The sequence below is a fragment of the Callithrix jacchus genome, chromosome 5 (genome assembly GCF_049354715.1).
Source record: "Callithrix jacchus isolate 240 chromosome 5, calJac240_pri, whole genome shotgun sequence".
Lineage (NCBI taxonomy): Eukaryota > Metazoa > Chordata > Mammalia > Primates > Cebidae > Callithrix > Callithrix jacchus.
This window is the reverse complement of record NC_133506.1, coordinates 39,845,075-39,872,207: the sequence shown is the minus strand read 5'-3', so window position 1 is coordinate 39,872,207 and position 27,133 is coordinate 39,845,075. Positions and strand designations below refer to the sequence as shown.

Here is a 27,133-nt window from a genome sequence, read left to right as displayed (position 1 = left end):
TTCCGGTCTGAGAAACCGTCGCGTTTCTGGGGAGACGTCTTAGCTGGCACTAACCACCGCATCACAAGGCAGCCTCAGGACCGGCCACCTCCATCACTGGCGTCGCCATGGGGGCTGTGCTGGGTGTCTTCTCCCTCGCCAGCTGGGTGAGTTCGGGGTCCCGAGTCCTCGCCGGACTTGCGGTTTTGGGGGAACGGCCTCAAGCCCAGCACTGTGCGGGCCGTAGCTCCAGAGACCCTCGGGATGTCAGGAGGCCCTGGGCTACAGAGGGTCTCCGGGGCCCCAGGCCCATATCCGCGATACCCTCAGGTCAGGATCAGGCGACTCGCCTTCCGGGTTCGTCGGGGAACCGCGGAGGCTAGGCCGCCATTGTTTACAAGTCGGATGGCCCCGCCCTGCGAGGCTTCCTGAATGTAGGTTTTTCTGGAACTGGAGTAGGACCAAGGAATGAGAGCTCCCAGCGCTGGGGCTCCGCTTCCTCCCGAGGCACCTCTTAAGGTGACATCATTTAATTCTGGGTGGCTCAAGTAATTTTTTTAGCCCCTAGCACGGAATTTGCCAAAACTAGAGTATGAAACTCGGATTTTAGCGGAGGCTTGTCTGCAGTTCTGGGTGCAAGGGAAAGAAGGCCTTGTAGATTGTTATTCGAAATTGGAAACGAGTGCCTGAATATTTAGGTACTGCTATTAGTCGTTTATCTGAGGATAATCACCCCAGCATTCCTCTCTTCGGTTATGACAGTGAAGTGAGTAAATGGGTTTCATCACTTGGTAAACTGTAAACACTTTAAAGAAAATTTTAGGGCCCGTAAAGGAATGTGCTTGAGTTACTTCATTTACCCACTTCAAGGAGTTTGATTCCTTGATTCCTCAATCCCAGCAGACGTAGTTGACCAGGTGTGTAGAAAAAACACTCAGTTTCTCCTACTGTACTCATAGCACACTTTTGACATCAGATGTGTGGCGTGGGGGGATCCCCCCCAAACATCAGGCAAACAATCATTTCTGCAGGGGATGCCAACTTGGTACCCTGCAAGTCAATTCTGAAGCTCTCTGCTTGGAGATAGCATCAAATCCCACAAGTTGCGGGCTGTCTCACGAGACCAATGGCAAGCCTCAGGTGGTTTTACCTGTGATTCTGACCAGCCAGCCACCTATAAATCAGAGTTCCCATGACCCTCCTTGGCTTTGAGTAATTTGGTCACAAAACTCAAGGAAACATGTTTGCTGGCGCTTATTATAAAAGTACTTTATTATTAGCCAGGCTTGGTGACGGGCACCTGTAGTCCCCAGCTACTTGGGAGGCTGAGGCAGGAGAATCTCTTGAACCTGGGAGGCGGAGGTTGCAGTGAGCTAAGATCTCTCCACTGCGCTCCAGCCTGGGCGACTGAGCAAGACTCCGTGTCAAAAAAAAAAAAGTATTTTATTGTGTGTATTTACATATTTTTAATTCTAGATTCAGAGGGTACATAGGCACTTTTTGTTACATGGGTATATTGCTTTATCTTTAGGTTTGGGCTTCTAATGATTCCGTTGCCCGAGCAGTGAACATAGTATCCAGTAGGTGGTTTTTCAACCCCTGCCCCCCTCCTTCTCCACTCTTGGAATCAACAGTCTTTTTTGTTGCCATCTTTGTGGCTATGTGTTCCCAGTGTTTAGCTCCCACTGGTAAGAGAGAATATGCTGTATTTGGTTTTCTGTTTCTGCATTAATTCATTTGAAATAGCGGCCTCCAGCTGATCTTTGTTGCTGCAAAGGACATGATTTTCTTCTTTTTTATGGCTACTATTATATATTTTTAAAGATACAGATGAAGTGATATGTAAGACAAGGTATAGGGAAAGGGGTCTGGAGCTTTCTTCATGCACTCTCTGGGGTGTCTTGAGGTTCCACCCTTCAGAAACCATGTGTTCAGCTGTCCAAAAACTCTTTTTTCTTTTCTTTTCTTTTTTTGAGACGGAGTTTCGCTCTTGTTACCCAGGCTGGAGTGCAATGGTGTGACCTTGGCTCACTGCAACCTCCGCCTCCTGGGTTCAGGTAATTATCCTGCCTCAGCCTCCTGAGTTGCTAGGATTACAGGCACGTGCCACCATGCCCAGCTAATTTTTTGTATTTTTAGTAGAGACAGGGTTTCACCATGTTGACCAGGATGGTCTCGATCTCTTGACCTCGTGATCCACCCGCCTCGGCCTCCCAAAGTGCTGAGATTACAGGCTTGAGCCACCGTACCCAGCCTCTTTTTCCTTTCTTTTTTTGAGATAGGCTCACTTTGTCACCCAGGCTGGAGTGCAGTGGCACCATCTCAGCTCATTGCAACCTCCACCTCCTGGGTTGAAGCGATTCTTGTGCCTCAGCCTCCGGAGTAGCTAGTGTTATAGGTGTACGCCACCATGCCTAGTTAATTTTTGTCTTTTTAGTAGAGATGTGATTTCACCATATTGGCCAGGCTGGTCTAGAACTTCTGGGGTGTGAGCCACCACTCCCAGCCAAAAATTTTTCTGAATTTTGTCCTTTTGGGGTTTTATGCAGGCTTCATTATGTAGTCAGCATTGATTAAATTACTGGTTTTTGGTGATTGGCCTAACCTTCAGCTCCTCCTCCTTGGAAGTTCAGGGGTGAGACTGAAAAGTCCCAACCTCCTCCAGTGACCAGCCCCCAGGGGCTGCCAGTCACCACTCATGTCATTAGCATACAAAAGGACATTGGTTATTCCAAGGATTTTAGGAATTGTATGCCAGGAAATGGGCACCAAATATACATATATTTCACTGTGTTACACCAGGGATTCTATTTCAGCTCATTCTACATGCCTTTTTTTTTTTTTTTTTGAGACCGAGTTTCGCTCTTGTTTCCCAGGCTGGAGTGCAATGGCGCGATCTCGGCTCACCACAACCTCCGCCTTCTGGGTTCAAGCAATTCTCCTGCCTCAGCCTCCCGAGTAGCTGGGACTATAGGCGCGCACCACCATGCCCAGCTAATTTTTGTATTTTTAGTAGAGACGGGGTTTCACCTCTTTGACCAGGATGGTCTTGATCTCTTGACCTCGTGATCCACCCACCTCGGCCTCCCAAAGTGCTGGGATTATAGGCGTGAGCCACCGCACCCGGCCCCTACATGCTTTTTTTTTTTTATTGGAGGGGGACAGTTTTGCTCTGTCACCCAGGCTGGAATGCAGTGACTCAATCATAGCTCACTGCAGACTTGAACTCCTGGATTCATGTGATCTTCCAGCCTCAGCCTCCCCAGTAGCTGGGACTACAGGTGTGTGACACCATGCCTGACTTCCTTTCACCATTTCTTAGAAACAATGTATTTTAAGATTGTTGATCCTAATCAAAAGAGTGTTCCATTATTAAGGACTTTGTTGAGAGCAGTGTTTTTCTAATTTTTCTGACCTTGACCTAAAGAAAGAGTTTGCATAGTTGATCTGATGCACCCATATAGAGACAAAGTTTTATGAAAGAATCCTTTACCATCTACTATACGATTTTTATTTTATCTTCTATCACATTAGAAAATCCTGGTCAGTTGAACGTGTGGTGGCTCATGCCTGCAATCCCAGCACTTTGGGAGGCTGAGGCGGGGGGATCACAAGGTCGAGAGATCAAGACTATCCTGGCCAACGTGGTGAAACCCAGTCTCTACTAAAAATACAAAAATTAGCTGGACATGGTGGTTCATACCTCTAGTCCCAGCTACTCGGGAGGCTGAGGCAGGAGAATCGCTTGAACCCTGAAGGAGGAGGTTATAGTGAGCTGAAATCGTGCCACTGCATTCCAGCCTGGTGACAGAGGGAGACTGTCTCAAAAAATAAATCAACTAGTGAGTTGATTTTTACAATCCACTGGTGGTTCAAAATCACTATTTATGACACACATTCTTTAAAAATGTAGTTAAGGTCATTAGATAAGGAGTGAATTGTTAATTTGAAACAGTTTTTTTTTATTCATAACTGGAAATGCATTTTGGCTTTGATTGAAAGCTAAGATTTGAATTGATGCCATCCAAGCATTTCTATCTATATGGTACTTTTATATTTTATTAATCCCTTTTATTCAATAGAAACGTTAAGGAGTTTTATATACCAGAGAATAGAATGAGTGAGGGAAAGAGTAATAGAAAGTGAAATCAGGAAGGTAGAGAGAAAAATCATGTTTATACCCATTATATGGTCTTGCAGGTTTTTAAGGACTTTGGCTTTTACTCTTAAGTTATATGGGAATCCATTACAGAGTCTGAAAAGAGGAGTGATGTGATCTGGGCCTGTGTTTTAACAAGGTGGATTCTAGTTGCTGTTTGGAGAATAGATGGTAGAAAAGTAAGGGTAAAGCAGTATAGGGAGGGAAAAATCTTCCATCAGCCTGTTGGGTTCTGCTTCAGGGGGCTTGTGAATTAAACTGACAAAACAGATTATTTAGAGAAATAAGAGTTTGTTTACGCATGCAAGACATGTACACATAGGAGTGCTCAGTAATAGTAACTCAAAGGGGGTTGTTAGAACTTGAAGATTTCTTTTTTTTTTCTTTTTGAGACCAAGTTTTGGTTGCCCAGGCTGGAGTGCAATGGCACAATCTTGGCTCACTGCAATGTCTGCCTCCCGGGTTCAAGTGATCCTCCTGAGTAGCTGGGATTACAGGCATGCACCACCACGCCTGGCTAATTTTGTATTTTTAGTAGAGACAAGGTTTCTCAGTGTTGGTCAGGTTGGTCTCGAACTCCCGACCTCAGGTGATCCACCCACCTCAGCTTCCCAAGGTTCTGGGATTATGGGTGTGAGCCACCGCCAAGGCTTTCTAATTTAATAGGGAAAAGGAAGCTGGGAGAAAGGAAAGTATGAGAAGAACAAATAGGTTTCTTTAGGAAAGACAAGTTTGTTTTTAGGAAAATAAATAAGAAATAAGAAAGTTTGTGGTAGTACTTGTTTATGCAGGTATGAGAAGTCTTTCCAGCTTCTCCATGGCCTTAAAACTTCCCTGGAGAGGGAATTTACGGCAGCCTCATTTCCCAGAAGTTGCTGCTTTTAGTTAGATAAGGGAAGTTCTGAGAATGCTTTTTTTTAAAACTGCATCTATTGACTATCAGATACTTTCAGCTTAAAATAATCTTTATGACAACTCAGAGCTGCTTTTTAATTTTTTTATTTTTATTTTTTTTTTGAGACAGAGTTTCGCTGTTGTTACCCAGACTGGAGTGCAATGGCACGATCTCAGCTCACCGCAACCTCTGCCTTCTGGGTTCAAGCAGTTCTCCTGCCTCAGCCTCCCGAGTAGCTGGGACTACAGGCACGTACCACCATACCCAGCTAATTTTTGTATTTTTAGTGGAGACGGGGGTTTCACCTTGTTGACCAGGATGGTCTCGATCTCTTGGCCTTGTGATCCACTCGCCTCGGCCTCCCAAAGTGCTGGGATTATAGGCGTGAGCCACCATGCCCCGCCTTTATTATTTTTTTAACAGTCTTGCTCTCTTGCCCAGGCTGGATTGTTCTGGCATGATCTTGGCTCACTGCAGCCTCCACCTCCCAGGTTCAAGTGATTCTCCTGCTTTAGCCTCCAGAGTAGCTGGGATTATAGGTGCCTGCCACTTTGCCTGATTAATTTTTGTATTTTTAGTAGAGATGGGGTTTCACTATATTGGCCAGGCTGGTCTCAAACTCCTTACCTTGTGATCCACCCACCTTGGTCTCCCAAAGTGCTGGGATTACAGGCATAAGCCATTGCACCTAGCCTTTTTTTTTGAGACTGAGTCTTGCTCTGTTGCCCATGTTGGAGTGCAGTGGTGCCATCTTGGCTCACTGAAACCTCCGCCTCCCAGGTTCAAGCAATTCTCCTGCCTCAGCTTCCCTAGTAGCTGGGACTACGGGCAAGTGCCCCTATGTCTGGCTAATATTTTGTGTTTATAGTAGAGATGGGGTTTCACTATGTTGGCCTGGCTGGTTTCGAGCTCTTGACCTCAGATGATCCACCTGCCTTGGCCTCCCAAAATGCTGGGATTACAAGCGTGAGCCACTGTGCCTGGCCAACTCAGAGCTTCTAAATGGGTTCTCTACAGCAGTGAGATGGGAGCTATCACACTAAATACAGATGAGATATAATAGTTGTAGCTTGGACAAAGGCAATAGCTAAGGATACTGTGAAGATAGTCAGATTTGCAAATATTTTAAGGATAGAGCTGATACACTGGCAGATTGGATGAGGATTTTGGGAAAAGGGAAGGCATCCGGGATTACTCCAGGTTTTGGGCCCAAGCAACAGGAAGAAGAGAGTTGTTATTCACTGAAATGGGAAAATGACATAACACATAGTAGGACAGATTTGTCGCACAGATATTTACTGAGTATCTGCTCTGTAAAGGTGCAAAAGATATACATTGTAAAAGTAGTCTCCCCTTGGAGATAGTTACATTCTTTTTTAGAGACAGGGTAAGTTTATTAATTTGCCAGGGCTGCATAACAAAGTACTACAGAGCCGGCTTAAACCCCGTGATTTCTTATCTCTGAATTGTAGGTACTGGAAGTCTAGGATGAAGGTGTCAGCAGGGTTGGTTCCTTCTAAGGGTGGTGAGAAAGCATCTGTATCATGCCTCTCCCCTAGCTTTTTTTTTCTTCGTGGTTTGCTGGCAGTCTCTGACGTTCCTTGGCTCATAGATCTCTGCCTTCACATGGCATATGGCATTCTCCCTGTGTTGTAAGCCTATGTCCAAGTTTCCCCTTTTTATAAGGACACTAGTCATATTGGATTAGCTGCTCACTCTACTCCAGTATAATCTCATCTTATTACATCTGCAGTGACCACGTAAGGTTACGTTCTAGGGTATTGGGGATTAGGACTTCAACATAAGAATTTGTGGAGGACATGCCTCTGCAGCATTTGGCCTGTATTGTAGTTAAGAATTGGGGCCGGGCGCGGTGGCTCACGCCTGTAATCCCAGCACTTTGGGAGGCCGAGGCGGGTGGATCACGAGGTCAAGAGATCGAGACCATCCTGGTCAACATGGTGAAACCCCGTCTCTACTAAAAATACAAAAAATTAGCTGGGCATGGTGGTGTGTGCCTGTAATTGCAGCTACTCAGGAGGCTGAGGCAGGAGAATTGCCTGTACCCAGGAGGCGGAGGTTGCAGTGAGCCGAGATCGCGCCATTGCACTCCAGCCTGGGTAACAAGAGCGAAACTCCGTCTCAAAACAAAACAAAAAAAGAATTGGAAACTGAGATTGGCTGATCAATTTTCCATTGCTATTGCAATTATAAATAATAACGGCTACCACAATATATTGAGCTGATATATGTGTCAGGCATTATACTAGGTGCTTTGTATTCCTGACATCATTTCATTCTTTACTCAATAAAACCCTGTTGGAGTAGGTGGTATTATGCTCATTTTTACAGATGAGAAAACTGAGCTTTTTTAGAATGTTATCACCTTGCTGCAAATCACACAAAATTATCATAGAGTCCACACAAGGTACCATCTATAAAAAAATGAAGATTAAGGCTGGGCATGGTGGCTCACACCTTTAATCCCAGCACTTTGGGAGGCCGAGGCAGTTGGATCATGAGGTCAAGAGATCGAGACTATCCTGGATAACATGCTGAAACCCCATCTCAACTAAAAATACAAAAAAATTAGCTGGGCATGGTGGTGCGTGCCTGTAATCCCAGCTACTCAGGAGGCTGAGGCAGGAGAATTGCCTGAACCCAGGAGGCGGAGGTTGTGGTGAGCCGAGATCGCGCCATTGCACTCCAGCCTGGGTAAGAAAAGCGAAACTCTGTCTCAAAAAAAAAAAAAAAAAAAAGAAGATTATTATTCCTGGGACCATATTGTAAGACCAGAGTTATTCATTGTTTACATTTGCTAATTCTGAATTAGCCTGTCCTTGTAATGTGATTTGATAATGTCACATTATCAAGTGTAGTTCAGACAGTTTCATAATCAAGCATAATGTCTCAAATTATATTCTGTCTTAGCTAAGCATGGTGGCGCTTGCTTGTACTCAGGAGATTGAGGCCAGAGGATCGCTTGAGCCCAGGAGTTTGAGGCTGCAGTGAGCTATAAGCACACAGCTGTACTCCAGCTTAATCAACAGAGTGACATCTGTGTCTTTTTTAAAAAAAAAAAAAGGCAGGCACAGCGGCACATGCCTGTAATCCCAGCACTTTGTTTGGGAGGCCAAGGCAGGTGGATCACTGGAGGTCAGAAGTTTGAGACCAGCCTGGCCAACATAGTGAAACCCTGTCTCCACACAAAAATCAGCTGAGCATGGTGGCACATGCCTGTAATCTCTTTAATCCCAACTACTCCGGAGGCTGAGGCAGGAGAATTGCTTGAGCCGGAGGCTAAGTTTGCAGTGAGTTGAGATGGCATTATTGTACTCCAGCCTGGATGATAGAGTGAGACCCTGTCTCAAAAAAAAAAAAAAAAAAAAAAATTATATCTTCTCTCATGTAGTGTGGTCATTAACAAATTTTAGCAGACTAAAGATCTAGGTTACTCTTAAAAAAAAAAGGAGGTAAAGTTTACATAACATAAAGTTAACCATTTAAAAGTGTATAGTGGGCCAGGTATATCTCATACCTGTAATCCCAGCACTTTGGAAGGCTGAGGTGGATGGATTGTTTGAACTCAGGAATTCCTTAGCATGATGTTTTCAGGGTTCACCTGTGTTCTGTCATGTGTCTATCAATTATGTCTGAATAAGCCATTGTATTGTTGTAACCCAGCAAGTTGTAGAGAAAGCGCCACACACTGAGATTCAATCAGGAGTCCTTTATTGCCAGCGACCAAGAGATGGCTAATGCTTAAAATTCTCAGCTGAAGAAGGGGCTTGATTCCTTTTTTTTTGCCTGCCTCCTTCCCACCGCTTGATTCCTTTTTATACCCTGCTTAAAGGAGGGGAGGAGGAGCCTAGCTGAAGCAAATTTTACAGAAGCAGAACAAGCAAAAGTTAAAAGATAGCAGTTGCAGATGTAGGGGCTTTTCATATTATCAGTAGGCGCATTCCTAAGCTAGGACGGCACAGCTTGACCTTATCAGTAAGTGCATTCCTGAGTGCCCTTGAGTACTCTTGACCTAGCTATATGCACTCAGGGGAGGGATATAGTGGGAAGGGGAAGACGGGCCTGTCCAGCTCTCAGCTAAAATGGAGTCAGTTAGGCTGACACAGGTTAGGTTAGCACAGTATAAATATACCTTCTTTTTTCTTTTTTTGAGACCAAGTCTCACTCTGTTACCCAGGCTGGAGTGCAGTGGCATGATCTCAGCTCACTGCAACCTCTGTCTCCTGGGTTCAAGGGATTCGCCTGCCTCAGCCTCCCCAGTAGCTGGGACTATAGGCATGAGCCACCACGCCCGGCTAATTTTTGTATTTTTAGTAGAGATGCCGTTTTATCATGTTGGCCAGGCCTGTCTCGAATTTCTGACCTCAGGTGATCTGCCTGCCTCAGCCTCCCAAAGTGCTGGGATTACAGGTGTGAGCCACTGCGCCTGGCCTGATATACCATATTTTACTTAGACCATGTTTACTTATCAATTAATGGACAGTGGGTTGTTTTCACATGTTGGTGATTGTAAATAGTGCTGCTGTGAACATTCATGTACAAGCTTTGGTTTGAGTAGCTGTTTCAAACAAGACAGCTATCGGGGTCAGGTATGTACTTGCTGGGACATATGGTAATTCTATGTTTAACTTTATGAGGAACCTAGTTCCTCTTGAATTGAGCTAAATGACCCTTGCTGTTATTATTTATCAGAGGGTTTCCATGTAGTGTTGCTTTATGTTGTAATATCAGCTTTGGTAACTTGGATTCGCTGTAAATAGCAAGTGGAGTTAGGTTTGTTTGTATTCTTCTCATATTTTAAAACAGATGATGCTTTCAGAATGTGATAAACATTTATTGAGCTGTTAATATGCTTTAGGCAGTGTTGAGTGTCCATTTAATACAGCAAAGGCTGAGGGAGGAAAATTCTATTATTGAGTTCATTTTATAGCTGGTGAAATGGGTTAAGAGTACGTACCTTGCTGGGGTACAAAGTGGCAGAAGTAATACTTACTTCAGAGCCCATGCTTTTAACCACTTCCTCCCAGCCACGATTCTCTTGGTTAAAACTGTTAAGTCCGATTTGCCTCGTCTTCTCTTCTGTGACATCTGTGTCATAAAGGAGTCTACTAAAGGAGGTCTCAGGTGAACATGGTGTGCTCATTTCAGGTTCCATGCCTCTGCAGCGGTGCCTCATGTTTGCTGTGTAGTTGCTGTCCTAACAGTAAGAATTCCACGGTGACTCGCCTCATTTATGCTTTCATTCTTATCTTGAGCACTGCTGTATCCTATATCATGCAGAGAAGAGAGATGGAACCTCACCTGAAGAAGGTAAGAAGCAACAATGCACTTGATGTGTTGGTTATTTTATTTTTATATTTTGCAAAATGCTAGTTTTTTTATTTCTTCATAATCACGTTCAATGTAATTTGGAGACTTTTTACTTATATAGGGATGTGGTCAAAACACAGAAATATGAGGACATTAGTCCTTTTCCAGAAATACGCAATGAACATCTTTAGGCTGTAGTCTAACAACTAAGAGAAAATATTAAAAGAGTGGCTCCAAAACATTTTCTTTCCTTATGTGTTAAGATCGAAGCATCTAAACTGGACTAGTTCTTCACCTTTGGAAGGAGTCACTCGTGGCTGGAAAATCTCATGGGAAAATGGCAGACAGCCTCTTCAGCATAAAAGAGCTAAGAAGAGAGAGCATTTTTATTTTTAAAATGCAGTTTGTTTATACTGTTTGGTAACAAGATTGTAAATGAATTGGAAGGCGAAGAGAAAAATTCCATAATCAGTCTTGTAGTTGTTGAAGTAATTTTCTAAATCCAGTCTTTCCTGTGCTGGGGTAGAATCTCTCTAAATGTAGATATTCTCATAGCATTGAAATTGCTTTTTTCCAGATTCCTGGATTTTGTGAAGGGGGATTTAAAATCCATGAGGCTGATAGAAATGTGGATAAAGACTGTGATGTGCTGGTTGGTTATAAAGCTGTGTATCGGATCGGCTTTGCCATGGCCATCTTTTTCTTTGTCTTTTCTCTGCTGATGATAAAAGTGAAAACAAGTAAAGATCCTCGAGCAGCAGTACACAATGGGTATGTTAGATTTATGATTAACTTGTTATATTATGATGTGGCTCTTCCTTCCCTTCAGCAGTTAATGTTGCCGTTCTGATGGAATCAATGGAATATGTAAATGAATGGCCCAGGTGTATTTCTGGTTTGTTACACCTGTGAAATTTTTTTAATGTCATTTTTAATTAGATCCCTGTAACATGGAGGGGATAGGGAGTCTTGTCTTTTTATTTATTTTTTTCTTTTTGTGACTGAGTTTCGCTCTAGTTGCCCAGGCTAGAGTGGAATGGCGAGCTCTTGGCTCACTGCAACCTCTGCTTCCTGGGTTCAAGCGATTCTCCCGCCTCAGCCTCCCGAGTTGCTGGGATTACAGGGATATGCCATCACGCCTGGCTAATTTTTGTATTTTTAGTAGTGGCTTGGTTTCTCCATGTTGGTCAGGCTGGTTTCAAACTTCCAACCTCAGCCTCCCATAGTGCTGGGATTAATAGGCGTGAACCACCACGCCTGGCCCAGATTTTAATTCTCAATTAAAGACTGAATGGAGTTTTATAAACTTAGTGTTTATTACAATTCCCTTTTTACACATGCAGTAACTGAATTTCAGAAAGGTTAAATAAATTGCCTGAGATCTGTTAACCAATTGGAGGTTGGAGCTAGGATTGACACTTAGGTCTGTTCAGCCCCAAAGCTTGGTTCTTTCCACTCTGTCATACGAGGCAGTCATTAAAGATCATGAACTGAAAATCAGGTGCCAGTGATGAGCTGGGTCATTGTGGACAAGATAATCTGTGCCCTGTGTTGCAAACAAAAGATTCATGATCACTTTTCATCCAGACCTTATAGTTAATGGCTCTGTGGGTAGCTAATACTGTTATTTTAGAACTCTCAGAATGTTAGAAAAATGCCTACCTTTAAGTGCTAAAAGTAGGGAAGCTCTAAATTTTTATTTTTTTTCTGATTATAAATATGAATGATTTATTCTCTGTGCTAATATCGTCCTTTAATTTTATGAAATATTAAATGAATTAGCCTCATGTCAGATGAAGAAAATAGTTCAGACAATCATGTTGGGGAAAAAGCGATTATTTTTGCATTTCAGAAATGAATTTTTCTCAGTATAAAGGTGAAACTTAACATTTCATAAATGCATTTTTATATTTTAATAGGTTTTGGTTCTTCAAAATTGCTGCCCTTATTGGAATCATGGTTGGCTCTTTCTACATCCCTGGGGGCTATTTCAGCTCAGGTAGGGTTCACCATGGAGGGGGTTAATTTTAAGCTATATAAACTCTATAGATAATTGAGTTAAAGCTACATTTTAGGCCAGGCGCACTGACTCACACCTGTAATCTCAGCACTTTGGGAGGCCAAGGTGGGTGGATCACCTGAGGTCAGGAGTTTGAGACCATCCTGGCCAATGTGGTGAAACCCTATCTCTACTAAAAATACAAAATTAGCTAGGCATGGTGGCGCATGCCCATAATTCCAGGTAATCAGGAGACTGAGGCAGCAAAATTGCTTGAACCTGGGAGGCGGAGGTTGCAGTGAGCCAAGATCATGCCAATGCGCTCCAGCCTGGGTGACAGATCAGGATTCTGTTTCAAAAAAACGAAGTCACATTTTAATTATGTTTTTGCAGAACTGGCAATTAAATGAGATGGTGTCCAACTAATATGACTTGGTACCTGCAACTCAATGTATATATTTTTTTAGATGGACTCTTGCTCTGTCACCCAGGCTGGAGCACACTGGCATGATCTTAGATCACTTCAACCTCTGCCTCAGCCGCTCAAGTAGCTGGGATTACAGGCACCTGCCGCTATGTCTGGCTAATTTTTGTATTTTTAGTAGAGATGGGTTTCACCATCTTGGCCAGGCTTGTCTTGAACTCCTGACCTTGTGATCCACCTGCCTTGGCCTCCGAAAGTGCTGGGATTACAGGTGGGAGCCACTATACCCCGCCGCAACTCAGTATGTGGATTTAAAGTCAGGAGGCATTCACTGCACCTCTCAGGTTTTCTGGACCCATATATTGCCAATATCTTAATTGTTTGTGTTCTCACTTGTTGCAATGCAAAGTTAATTGGAGAGCCTATCAAAATAACGGCTTACAACTCTTATGCTCTCCTATCTCTGTCTTAACCTACTTCCTTAGCTTGGCATCAGGTAACATCTTTAGATTTCTTCTGTGATTTTCCCACCTCAAAAAGAAAAGACAGTATCATTTGGAACTCAGGTTGTAGGCTCCCCTTGGCACAAGCTAAAACATGTTTTAAAAGGTCTGAAACCCAGTAGAATGTTTTTAAGAGAATGCCTTTTAGTTTGGAATCTTGCTATACTGCTGGAGACAGAATGTCTTTACCACCTCTGTCTTGTTTTAATTGAAATCTGTTCAGAATGTTGGACCTTCTGAAATGTTACTCTATGGTAGAGAATAACTTTGCTCTCTTGGTTCTTGTAGCCTGGTTTTTCGTTGGCATGATAGGGGCCGCTGCCTTCATCCTTATTCAGCTGGTGCTATTGGTAGACTTTGCTCATTCTTGGAATGAATCATGGGTAAATCGAATGGAAGAAGGAAACCCAAGGTTGTGGTATGCTGGTAGGTATCTCTACTCCCTATGTTAGCCATACTGCTACATTAAGGAGGGTGTACAGTGAAAATGATCGTCACAGTCCCTGCAACTAGAGTCCTCAGCAACAGAAGGCCAAGGTGGGAGAATGGCTTAAAACTAGGAGTTCAAGTCCAGACTAGGCAGCATATTGAGACTCCATCTTTACATTAAAAAAAAAAAATTAAGGCCAGGCGCGGTGGCTCATGCCTGTAATCCCAGCACTTTGGGAGGCCGAGGCGGGTGGATCACGAGGTCAAGAGATCGAGAACATCCTGGTCAACATGGTGAAACCCCGTCTCTACTAAAAATACAAAAAATTAGCTGGGCATGGTGGCGCGTGCCTGTAATCCCAGCTAGGTTGCGGTGAGCCGAGATCGCACCATTGCACTCCAGCCTGGGTAAGAGCGAAACTCCATCTCAAAAAAAAAAAAAAACTATTAGCCGGGCATGATGGCATAGAGCTATAGTCCTAGCTGCTCGGCAGGCTAAGGCAGGAGAATCACTGGAACCCAGGAGTTCAGGACTGCAGTAAGCTGTCATGCCACTATACTCCAGCCTGGGAGATGCTGTCTCTAAAAATATTAATAAAAATAAATAAAAGGAAAAATATCTATAATTTCCTGAATTTGGCTCTGAGTTATATGCATTACTGAAATAAAGTGGCACAGATAATATCAACTGTTGGATTTCCCCAGTTTATTTGAGAGTCATATATTTAGTGACTTACTTCTGGTTTTGATAATCTTGTTTCCATGGAGAGGAAACTCAGATGGGTTCAACATATGGGGCAGTTGCCCACCAACTTTAGGCAGATAGGAGTAAGTAGTCTGATGGCCTTATTCAGAAAGGGACCCCACACCTGCTATTAAAAGCTTTCTGGTGGGAAAGGAGCACTTACAATTTCTAGGCTGAGAATAGGAGTTAACAGTAGCTTGTGAATATATTTTGGCTATGGTAGAGCACTAACTACCTAATAATATATACTTGCACACATTTCTGATTATTTCCTTTGGACAAATTCCCAGAAAGGGAAAAGTCAAAGTGTATGAATATTTTAAAATACTTTCAGTACATATTATCAAGTTGCCCAGTTTTGTTTTCATTTTATTTATTTAGTTTACTTTAAAAAATATTTACATGTATTTTAAAAAATACTATGTTTACCATAAAAACAAATGATAGAACTTTTTAACTTTATAAAGAATAAAACATACAAATCTTCACCTATCTACAGCCCATTTTCCTTTCCAGATGTAGCCACTCTTGTGGACCTTTATGTATTTATGCATTCGTCTTGCTTTTGTATTTAAATGTAAACAAGATTGTACTGTATATTGTTCCATCACTCGCTCTTTTCACTTCCTACATGATGAATATCCTCCCTACCAGTGAATGTAGGTATGTCTTACTCATTTAACCTGCATTCAAGCTCCTGACAGGGACTCTGCTGTCAGCTGCATGGTATTCCATTCCATACAATTCCATGGCATTCCGTGGCAGAGTATATTGTAATTCATTTAACCTTTGCCCTGTTGTTGGTCATTTAAATTGTTTGTAATGACTATTTTATTTTTACCTATTTCTTTCTTTTTTTTCCCCCAAAATTGGGTCTCACTCTGTCACCTAGGCTGGAGTGTAGTGGCACAATCATGGCTCCCTGCAACCTCTGCCTTCCTGACTCAAGCGATCCTTCCACCTTAGCCTCCCAAGTAGCTGGGGCTATGGGTGCACACCATCACACCCACATTACCACACCCGGCTAACTTTTGTGTTTTTTTTTTTTCTTTTTACCACTCCGCTGCCCTCCCCTTCACTTTTGTGTTTTTTTTTTTGTAGAGACAAGGTTTCTCCGTGTTGCTGGAACTCCTGGACTCAATCGATCCACCTGCCTTGCCATCCCAAAATGTTGGGATTACAGGCATGAGCCGCCACATCTGGCTGTTATTTTCTTTTTCTTTCTTTTTTTTTTTTTTTTTTGAGATGTAGTTTTGCTCTTGTTACCCAGGCTGGAGTGCGATGGCGTGATGTCGGCTCACCGCAACCTCCGCCTCCTGGGTTCATGCAATTCTCCTGCCTCAGCCTCCTGAGTAGCTGGGATTACAGGAGTGTGCCACCAAGCCCAGCTAATTTTTTGTATTTTTAGTAGAGTTTCACCATGTTGACCAGGATGGTCTCAATCTCTTGACCTTGTGATCCACCCACCTCGGCCTCCCAAAGTGCTGGGATTACAGGCGTGAGCCACCGCGACTGGTCCTGTTATTTTCTTTAATTCATTTGGATCATACAACTCTAGAAGAATTTAATGATTTGCAAATCGGTCATACTTTGTAGTAACTAAGTGTAGAAAAATCTTGTATATTCAGATGGGAAAATATTAAGAAGTGTGCGAGTAACTTAATGTACATCATTTAATTTTAGACATGTAAAATTCATTGAAGTAGGTAAAAACTAGTTTTCTTACATCTGGGCTTTGACTTGAATACAAATTAACTGAGCTTACCATTCCTGCAGTTGATCTGAGTGTATTATATGTGCTGTTTCGTGTTTTCTGATTTTCAGAGCTATACAACCAAATTGTTTTGTTTGTTGTTTGAGACAGGGTTTTGTTACGTTGTTCAGGCTGGAGTGCAGTGGCACCATCTCGGCTCACTGTAACCTCTATGTTCTGGGCTCAAGCAGTCCCCCTGCCTCAGCTTCCTAAGTTGCTGAGACCACAGGCACATGCCACCATGCCTGGCTAATTTTTGCATTTTTTGTAGAGATAGGGTTTTACCATGTTGCCTGGGCTGGTCTGGAACTCAGAGGCTCAAGCAATCCATCCACCTCAGCCTCCGAAAGTGCTGGGATTATAGACGTGAGCCACCATGCTCAGCCAACACAGCTAGTGAATGGAAAGGACCATGACTTTAGATAATGAAAAATAGCAAATGAGCCACTTTCCCAGTTCAGGGATGTACTCATTGTGATGGGAAATGGGTTTAGATAGCCAGTGGCTGCAGAGGGAAAAACTGGCATGGAAAGATACCTGTGTGTCTATCCTGTTTTCCTCTAGCACCATCCTGGTGTGGAGCTTGCTGTGAACTGGGTCATTTTGAGGGTATAGGAATCATCTAGGTTCCTAAGAAAAGCTTGCAATACATAGTAGTTAACATATAGTTAGCAGTTCCATCTAGCTAGAATGATCAAACATCTGGTAATTCAACCCATGAAATCATATTAGGTAATTCAGGAAGTGAATTCAGTTGCTTGGTGGATTTTGGAATTTAACATCAAGTCAATTGAATACAACGTTGATGCTTTAACTCTGAGGTCTCTGTAATTTTACTGTGAATTTCCCCAGAAAAGTGAAATAATGTCTCCTCATTTTTATATGGAGTGGAAGAAAATTGGTCTTCACTGTAAGTTTGTTATAGTTGCGGGCATTCACATTGGTTTCCCTTTCTCCAGCTTTACTGTCTTTCACAAGCGCCTTTTATATCCTGTCAATCATCTGTGTCGGGCTCCTCTATACGTACTACACCAAACCAGATGGCTGCACAGAAAACAAGTTCTTCATCAGTATTAACCTGATCCTTTGTGTTGTGGTTTCTATTATATCAATCCACCCAAAAATTCAGGTATGATTGTTCACTGCTTCTTCCTCTGTGAAAGGTTTTTAATTAGTTCTCAGTTTAAAATCTAGGTAACCTTTCTTACGAATTTATGTCTAAATTTATCCACTCGAACATTTTCTATATTATATTCTCATAATGATAACTTAAGTATACAGTTTACCATTTCATGCCTATATCATAATTAAATGAATTCGCTATCATTAAAAAAAACCTAGATAACTTGAGAATTTATAGCTCTTATAAAGTGTTTAAGCCATGGCAATGATTCTTATGAGTCATTAGCTAGGATATTTTAGGGGAATTAAACTGTGAAAAATCACTGATTTTTAACATTTAACAAAACTCATGCTCTTGAGTTTTAAATAACATAGTTTAGGCTAAATGTGGTGGCTCAAATTTATAATCCCAGCACTTAGGGAGACCAAGGCGGGGGAATCACTTGAGGTCAGGAGTTTGAGAACAGCCTGACCAACATGGTGCATGACTGTAATCCCAGCTACTTGGAAGGCTGAGTCAGGAGACTTGCTTGAACCCTGAAGGCAGAGGTTGCAGTGACCTGAAATAGCACCATAGCACTCCAGCCTGGGCAATAAGAACAAAACTCTGTCTCAAAAAAAGGAAGCAAACCATAATTTTAAAAAATTCATGGATTTTAGATATGAAATATGAAAATTGTATAGAAATCACCTTTCTTTTTAAAAGTGAGAAAACAGAAATCTCAAAGAAGTGATAGGTCTGACCCAGCTACTAATTAGTTGCAAAGCTAATCTTAGATCTTTGTACTACACCAAGGGATTAGAAAATCAAAGCCTTGTGTGATAAACAGGAATTTCTAGGATTACGAAATGCCTTGAGAACCAGTAGTACTTGCGTCGCCTTTCTTGGTTCTTCAGCAGGCTGACTGAACTGAAAGGTTGCTTGTCATCTCTCGACTCCCAAGCAGAATCCAAAAGTTCTCAGTTACTGATAGTTGAGGGAATCCCAGAGAAGTATGCTGCATTTTGGAAAGTCAACCCTTGGCAATCCCTGTGGCACTGTTTTCCTTTTGATTCCATAGGAACACCAGCCTCGCTCTGGCCTCTTGCAGTCCTCCATCATCACCCTCTACACTATGTACCTCACTTGGTCAGCCATGTCCAATGAACCTGGTAAGGAAATATCAATAGCACAATCAGTTGATAACAAGAAAGTTGGAAATTAGCCCTTACATAGGTGGTATAAAAACTAGAGTTAGGGCAAATGTGAAACAAACAAAACTTAAATGTACAGTGTTCACTGTAGATATGTAGGTATTTACCTTTTACATTTTAGTTCCCACATCTGTTCATAGCTATTTATAACTGATAGCCTAAAGGGTCACAGTCCTTTAGATGATCTAAGCTTTACCTAACCTAGGCTGAGTCAGACTAGTTAAGAGCTCTGGTCAAGGGCACCCTCGTTTTGGCCCTTTGTTTTGACTGAATTTTAGTTTGATGTCATGGTATCTGGAAGAAACAGCTGTAGGAAGTCTTCTGTAGTTGTTATAGGCTTGTTTCTCAGCAGAATATTCTGTGGGCTTCTTTTAAAGGAAAACAACTAATGCAGACCGCCCCTCTCCCAGTGATAACTTTTTTGTTCTTAAGTGACTGTGTGAAAAAATAGAAATAAACTTCTGTGCTTAAACCCTTGGCACTATAGAATTGAAAAGATTTGTCAGTTAAACTATAAAACCAATAAAATCAAGAATGACGTTTATGAAATTTGACAGATTCTGTTGTTTCTTTTCTTTTTTTCCTAATTCTTAGTCATTGATTGTGACCAAATATGTTACTGACTTTTAAGTTTCAGATTTTTTTAAGTAAAGAATTCCCATGTTTCACATCATGACTTAATGATATGTAAGGAACTCCTCAGATCCTTTCTTAAAACAAGATGAATTGTAACCAAGGATAATAAAAAATTTCTCCTTTTCAGATCGTTCCTGCAACCCCAGCCTGATGAGCTTTATTACACGCATAACTGCACCAACCCTGGCTCCTGGAAATTCAACCGCTGTGATCCCTACCCCTATTCCACCATCAAAGAGTGGGTCTTTACTGGATTCAGATAATGTTGTTGGACTGTTTGTCTTTGTTTGCTGCCTTGTGTATTCTAGGTAAGTTAAAAGGTACCTAGAACAAGATTTTCATGGAGGTTGTTTATAAAGTGAAGCAGCTATTCTGCTTTCAAAAAGCAGTATGAGGAATTAACAAACTTTACTCCCTTTACTTGCTTCAGTTACAGAGCTGTGTACATATATTTTTTTGAGACAGTGTCTTGCTTTGTCACTTAGGCTGGAGTACAGTGGCACAATCTCAGCTCACTGCAATCTCCACCTCCTGGATTCAAGTGATTCTTCTGCCTCAGGTTCCTGAGTAGCTGGGGTTACAGGCACACGCCACTAGGCGTGGCTAATTTTTGTATTTTTAGTAGAGATGGGGTTTCACCATGTGGGCTAGATGGGTCTCAAACTCCTGACCTCAGGTGATTCTCCCACCTTGGCCTCCCAAAGTGCTGGGATTACAGGTGTGAGCCATCGTGCCTGGTCTAGTATACAAGTCTTAAACCTCTTTTGTTTTTAAGCATTTTATTCTAAATAAAATTCTAAGTATTTTATTCTTTTTGATGGTATTATACATGAATATATGTTTTCTTAGCTTAACTTTTGGTTTATTTATTGCTACTGTATAAAAGTATGATTGGTGACCAGGCATGGTGGCTCATGCCTGTAATCCCAGCACTTTGGGAGGATCATTGAGTCCAGGAGTTTGAAACCAGCCAAAGCAACATAATAAGACCTTGTCCAGGTGTGGTGGTACACATCTGTAGTCCCAGCTACTTGAGAGGCTGAGGTAGGAGGATTAATTGAGCCCAGGAGTTAGAGGCTGCAGTGAGCTGTGATGGCACTATTACAATCCACCTGGGTGACAGAGTGAGACCCCATCTCAAAAAGAAAGAAATACAATTGATTTTTTTTTTAAGAGATTAAGTCTTGCTCTATCACCTAAGCTGGAATGCAGTGGTATGATCATAGCTCACTACAGCCTTAAGCTCCTGGTTTCAAATGACCCTCCCTCCTCAGCCTCCTGAGTAGCTGAAACAACAGGCACACCACCATGCCCAGCTAATTTTTAATTTTTTAAGAAACAGTCTTGCTGTTTTTTAGAAACAGCACTGGCCAATCTCGAGCTCCTGTCCTCTAGTGATCCTCTCACCTCAGCCTCTCAAGTAGTTGGGATTACAGGCATGAGCCACCACACCCAGTCCTGATTTCTGTATATTGATCTTGTATCCTGCAACTTTGCTGAACTTACTTATTGGTTCTAATAGTTTGCATGTGTATGTATTCCACAGGATTTCTATATACAAGAAGTCATCTACAGATAGAGGTAGTTTTACTTCTTTTCTAATCTGGATATCTCTTTTTCTTGCTCTGGCTAGAACTTTACTACATTGTTGGATAGAAATGGTGAGAGTAGGATCCTTGTCTTGTTCCTAATCTCAGGGGAAAGGTTTTTAAAAACCTTTTGGCCAGGTGCAGTGGCTCACGCCTATAATCCCAGCACTTTGGGAGGCTGAGGCAGGTGGATCACAACGTCAAGAGATCGAGACCATCCTGGTCAACAAGGTGAAACCCGGTCTCTACTAAAAAGACAAAAATTAGCTGGGCATGGTGGTGCGCGCCTGTAGTCCCAGCTACTCGGGAGGCTGAGACAGGAGAATTGCTTGAACCCCGGAGGCAGAGGTTGCGGTGAGCCGAGATCGTGCCATCGCACTCCAGTCTGGGTAACAACAGTGAAACTCCATCTCAAAAGAAAACCTTCTTTCACTGTTAAGTATGATGTAGGCTCTCAGTTTTTCATTTATTTATTTTGTCAGCCTGAGGAAGTTCTACTTTGACTGTTTTTGTTTTTATCATGGAATGGTATTGGATTTTGTCAGATATTTTTTCTCTGTCTATTGAAACGATTGTGTACTTTTTCTTCTTTAATTGTATTTATGCTTTTATTCAGTCATTTAACTTTTAGTGAGTTTCTGTAGTGCTAGAAATATATAGACTAAGATCATTGTTAAGGCGTTCTTTGAATAGCAGGGAAGACGGGCGTGGTAAGTGCAGTGTCAGAAGGAAGCCAAGAAGCTGTGGGAAGTTGGAGGAGTGTCTCGTAACCTAGCCTAGTGAGGGGTGATGTCAGGGAAGGCCTTCCAGAGGACGTGACAGCGAGTTGGAGAAGTGTAGGATGAGTAAGTTAGCTGGAAGGAGGTTGGCGTGTGGTACATTCCAATCATAGAAGCGGCACTTTTGAAGTCACGGAAACAGACACTGAGAACATGGTGTGTTTTGTGAAATTCCTAAGCAGTTAAGCCACCACGTCAAGTAGTAACTGGTGAGAGTGCCATCGGTCTTATGCTGACAGACAACAGTTCAGAACTTTAAGCAGGATCTTCAGAAAGCTTTCAGTCTCCAAAGTAGGAGCAGCTCAGCAATAAGTGTCTTGTATAATGGCCAGTGACAGCAGTTCTTCTTCATGGCCCTTTTCTGATTTGTCTTTGTGATCATTTTCTAGCATCCGCACTTCCAGTAATAGTCAAGTAGACAAGCTGACCCTGTCAGGGAGTGATAGCGTGATCCTTGGTGATACAACTACCAATGGTGCCAATGATGAAGATGATGGACAGCCTCGGCGGGCTGTGGACAATGAGAAAGAGGGAGTGCAGTATAGCTACTTCTTCTTCCACTTGATGCTCTGCTTGGCTTCCTTGTACATCATGATGACCCTGACTGGCTGGTACAGGTAGGAGGCACAGACAAAACTGACTAAAGAGCACTAAAACTCTTGGTGGCCTATAAAATCGCATCCTTTGTCCTGACCTCAGAACCGTTGCACTTACTCACATAATGAATTACCTTGGGTTAAATATTCTTGACTTTATCTCCTCTAGCATTTAAAACCCATTGGAATTCTTTGCAGTGCAGATCACTAGGAGCTCTTACAGAGCTGAGTTAATTGAGAGAGAAAATCATGACAAAGCAATCTGACCCATCTTCCTTCACTAATTTTCTGTGTATAGAGATGGCCATGTCAGACCATTCTGGTTCAAGTAATAATGTACTAAGGAAGGAAAGTTTCAGGAAGGCTATCTCAATCTAGACTTTTGCCAATAACTAGGAACATCTAAAGAACTTTCTCCTGATAGTCGGGGTCTTTCATGCTGGCAAGAAGAAAAGTCATTTGAGAGGCAGAGTCGATGAGTTCTTTAGTTCTTGGTCATAAACACTGAAAATAGCAGCTTCCTCCAGTCTTCTCTACAAACCTACTGGAGGGTAGTACCAGCCAAGTTTCACTGGAGAATTTCTTGGCCTTGGCTAGGGGCGCTGCAGGAGGCTGATAGAAGTCAGGTAGACCAGGCTTTTCTACCTGACTCTCTCTTGTTTTCTTAGCCCTGATGCAAAGTTTCAGAGCATGACCAGCAAGTGGCCGGCTGTATGGGTCAAGATCAGCACCAGCTGGGTCTGCCTCCTGCTTTACGTCTGGACCCTTGTGGCTCCACTTGTCCTCACCAATCGGGACTTTAGCTGAACGAACTTCTGAGTGCCAAGGACACCACTGCAACTCACAAAGGTCTCCTTCACTGAAAACTCACTTACCTTTTAAGTTTGCTTCAACTAAAATATTAAGTGAATGCTTTGCAAATTTGACTGTATCCAGATTTATATCAGAAGGCAAGATTGAAAAATGCTTGATGCAGAATCTATACTTCTCATTTATCTGTACATTATGTTTACTTCTAAGGATATAGCACAAAGAAAAGTTTTTTGTTTAAAGTGAACTACAGCTGTGCTGTGAAGAGAGTTCTTTATAAAGACTGTAGGTTCTTACAATTTTGGTTTAAAGTGTAAGATAGGAAAATGTTGGATATTTGAGGCCATGCTTAATATATTTCTATTGCAGTATCCTTTAAAAGCAAAAAAAAAAAAAAAAATGCATTTATATGACAGTTTTCCTCTGTGAAAGTCTTTACTTATATGATACAAGTACTCTGTTTTGTGTTTAAATTCTTTGGAGGGGTAGCATCAAAGTTCTTGGGGAAGGATTGTATATATAGGTCCCTTCCCTAGAAGAATGGTTGCTGATACGGCTACTGCTTCTACATCTTGAGGGTTTTTTTTTTTTTAATTAAGATGGGGTTTCACCATGTTGGTCAGGCTGGTCTTGAACTCCCGACCTCAGGTGATCCGCCCACCTTGGCCTCCAAAGTGCTTGGATTACAGGTGTGAGCCACTGCGCCCGGCCGAGTTTTTTAATTTACTTTTTTTACACTGTAGCATTGATGCTGCTTGATTCAAGTCTGGTCCTTTGCCAGATGTGTTAATTTCAATAAATGCTTTGTGAGTTTGATTAAAATGAAGATTCACTTGGGAAAACACTGCAACTTTAGTCTGTCATTATCTTGTTATGAGTATGTAAGAGTAAAATGCATGTGAATTTATTATATTTGCACTATAAAGGTATTTGATTAAAAGAGAAAGACTTTTAAGATTTTAAGGCCCTTTCTTCCAACAGCTTTTATGAGTTAGCCATTCTTTATTTTCTGGATGTCAGGTTTTATCAGCTTCTAGTCAGGATGCTCCTATTCCTTCTAAAATTACAGTCTAGTGTGTGAGCAAAGTCTTGAATTTACTAAAAAGTTGTCCTAAATATCTCCTCTAAGTAAGATATTTGGTAAATGAGAGACAGGGAAGGCATTGTCAAGAAATATTTTCATGAGAGGTGGTGTGCAAAAAGGTAGAATAAAAGAGTTCTTTCAACAAAGATTTACTGTCTGTTCTGTATCAGGCCCTGTAGGCTTTGGGGTACAACATTAAATGTGATAGAGGCCCTGCCATCTTGGACTTTAATAGTTTAGAGAAGAGTGCAAATGAGCTGACGGATTGTTGTAATACGGTGAATTTGTGCTGTGATTTAGGAATTAGAGTGAACTCAGAGGAGAGGTGTTTGGTGTCGTGGTAGGCTTTCTGGAGAAAGTGACGTTTAAACCAAGAACTGTTAGAAATTAGCGAAGAGAGAAATGGGAAGGTGAGATGACATTGTAGAGTAGATAAAACTGCATGGTAAAGGCAGGGGAGATGGGGGAAACAAAGTTCAGTAAAGCTGGAATGGGGAAATGTAGACAGGGACTGAGTTATAAAGGGCTTTATAAACCTTGGGAAAGAGTTTGGACCTTATGTTGAGGGCAGCTGAAAACACTGATAGTGTCATGAACAAATTTTATCTTCAGTTACTTGGGCTGATATATAGAGAATGGACTTTGAGAGATGAGACCAGGAGCAGTCTATATGAGATGCGAAATAGAGAAGTGGAATTGTAGGGACGGGAAGAAATTGACAGGTGAGGGCTACTTAGCAATTAGAATTTTAACACTGGCAGTTATGAATAATATGAGGGAGAGGTAGATTTTTGAGTGATTCTGGTTTCACCATCTGGGTGGATAGCAGTTCCATTTATTCAGGTGGCAGATATAGGTGGTCTCTTGGGTAACGAGCAAAACTCCATCTCAAAAAAAAAGAAAAAGAATGGTTAAGAGGCTTGGGAGTCTCAATATTTAGGTTTGCATCCCAGCTTTGCCATTTTCTGGCTATGAAACTGGTCAGCTAATATTTGTTGAGTACATACTATGCTTTATGATCTTGGGCAGCTGAGCCTCAGTGTTGGTGCCTAGTATGTAAGACTGTTCAAAGAATAAAGTTATCTTGCAAAGTGTAATTTTAGCACTGGCAGTAGCTGCTAATCTCATTATGGGCTAAAATAAAACAATATTCAAAGGTGAGAGACGTTTAGCCAGAATCTGTTGGAGGCTGGATTTCACATGTTGCAGAATTAAACACAGGAACACAGAGGGGACAGGCTCAGTTGGGGTGGAGGTAGTGGGTAGGGAAGCAGGACCTGATATCAATTATTGGAATAATTGTCTTTTAAACCAGTGGTTTATGTCAGGGTATAGCATTGCAAGGGATTTGAGGGACAGATGGGGAAATGTAGCCCCTTATTTTGCCAGTGTAAAGCAGATACCCCACTTTTCATTACAGTAGGGGAGTCAGCTTAAGAGCTTTAAAGGTCCTAAACTTCAAAAACATTACAGTGCCCATCCTCCGCCTTAATGTAATTCAAAATGCAAATGATACTAAATGTAAAATAAATGCAACTAAGTCCAATAAAGTTTTTATTTTTTTCTCGTGATGATAACTTTGATATTAATTTGAAGTAACAAACATTCTTTAAAAGTTGGGAGGCAGTGTCCCTGCTTTGCTTGGTCCTACCCTAAGAATTAGTGAAGTCGGCTTGTTAGTAGGAAACCCAGTAGTTTAATGAAGACTCAAGTGAATTATACACAAGCATAAGTAAGCCAGCATTTTGAGTAAGGTCAGGATCATTATTTATTTAAAGCAGGGGAGTATTTTGAGTCATCAGATCTCAGGGGGGCATCTCATTCCAGATGAGTACCTTGGTGTTTCATCACTATGAAAAGGCTTGTCTAGCCTTGGAGAATGCAGGTTAGAATCCTGGCTTTCAGGTCAGGGACATGCTGTAGGAACTCATCAAAGGCAACAGCAGTGGCTGCCGCTTTTACCTAGTTAGAGCTGGGAGAAAGCTGCTAGGTCCATGCCGGACTCCTTTATTTTCTAAATTGGTCTTGCAAGGTACCTGGTTGGGAAGTGAAACTTTGTCTTGATAATCAGAGAGACAGACTGCCAAAGAGTAGCCGTGGAGCTGGTTCTCAGTATAGAGGTTTTGTTTTTTTCTTTTTGGCTAGTCAAGTGAGGAATGGAGAAGGAACAAAGAAATCTGTAACTGGTTCTTTTTTTTTTTTCTTTTTTTTCCAAGACAGAGTTTTGTTCTTGTCACCCAGGCTGGAGTGCAGTGGCACCATCTTGGCTCACTGCAACCTCCCAGGTTTAAGCAATTCTCCTGCCTCAGCCTCCCAGGTAGCTGGGACTACAAGCACACACCACCATACCCAGCTAATTTTTGTATTGTTAGTAGAATGGGGATTTCACCTTGTTGGCCAGGCTGGTCTCGCACTCCTGGTCTCAGGTGATCCACCCACCTCGGCCTCCCAAAGTGCTGGGATTATAGGCATGAACCACTGCATCTAGCTGTTTTCTTTTTACGCATTCAGGCCAAAGCAGGTATTCACATAATGAGTCATGCATTTGATCTGTGTAGATTGATAACAGATAGGCTTATGCTTATTAATGGAAGCTGCTGTTCATCTCTACCCCTTTTGTGTTGGTCTATCCATGCTGTTACCTAGGCACCCAACTCAGTGATGTCCAAATTACTGATGGATGACTCAAGCTACACCATGCCTATGTCCTCAGGTAAAGAATAATAATAGAAACCAACATAGATAGGTACGTGTACAGGCATTAAATAGGCAGTATTCACATGCCTGTAAGGTGGTGATTATTTCCCTCCCTCCCTTCCATTTATATGTCAGTTTGAGGCTTAGAGAAGATAATGTCTTGCCTGTGGTTACTCAGTAAGAGGCGAAACAGAGAAACCCAGGGCTTGGCTTAAGAGTTCTTGTTTCAATTAGACCTCATTGTCTCTTGGCCCATAAGGATATGAGAGACGAGATGTATTAGAGACATGTAGGGGTCATCTGGCCCACTAATGACTCATCACCAACTCACCAGATTTACCATGGGCACCTAATTTGTGTGCACTCTAGAGTGCTTGCTCCTTTACCTGTCACTAACAAAGTAAAGTTA

General features: G+C 42.1%; 1 protein-coding gene across 1 annotated transcript; it reads left to right on the top strand.

The window, feature by feature from the left end:
- The first annotated feature begins 4 nt into the window (after positions 1-4).
- On the top strand, positions 5-25,598 carry SERINC3 (serine incorporator 3). Its single transcript, XM_002747577.7, has 10 exons — positions 5-146; positions 10,203-10,364; positions 10,942-11,135; positions 12,284-12,363; positions 13,579-13,716; positions 17,177-17,346; positions 18,401-18,491; positions 19,297-19,477; positions 21,927-22,154; positions 22,802-25,598. The coding sequence occupies exons 1-10, from the start codon at positions 108-110 to the stop codon at positions 22,938-22,940; spliced, it is 1,422 nt and encodes a 473-aa protein (XP_002747623.2). The 5' UTR covers positions 5-107; the 3' UTR covers positions 22,941-25,598.
- Positions 25,599-27,133: the final 1,535 nt, after the last annotated feature.

What these genes read in the sequence shown, in the direction of transcription:
- SERINC3 (XM_002747577.7), top strand. Translation starts at nt 108, where the DNA reads ATGGGGGCTGTGCTGGGTGTCTTCTCCCTCGCCAGCTGG. An exon ending in CGAGCAGCAGTACACAATGG is followed by an intron (nt 11,136 to 12,283) that starts GTATGTTAGATT and finishes ATATTTTAATAG; the next exon opens with GTTTTGGTTCTTCAAAATTG. An exon ending in ACCCTGACTGGCTGGTACAG is followed by an intron (nt 22,155 to 22,801) that starts GTAGGAGGCACA and finishes TTGTTTTCTTAG; the next exon opens with CCCTGATGCAAAGTTTCAGA.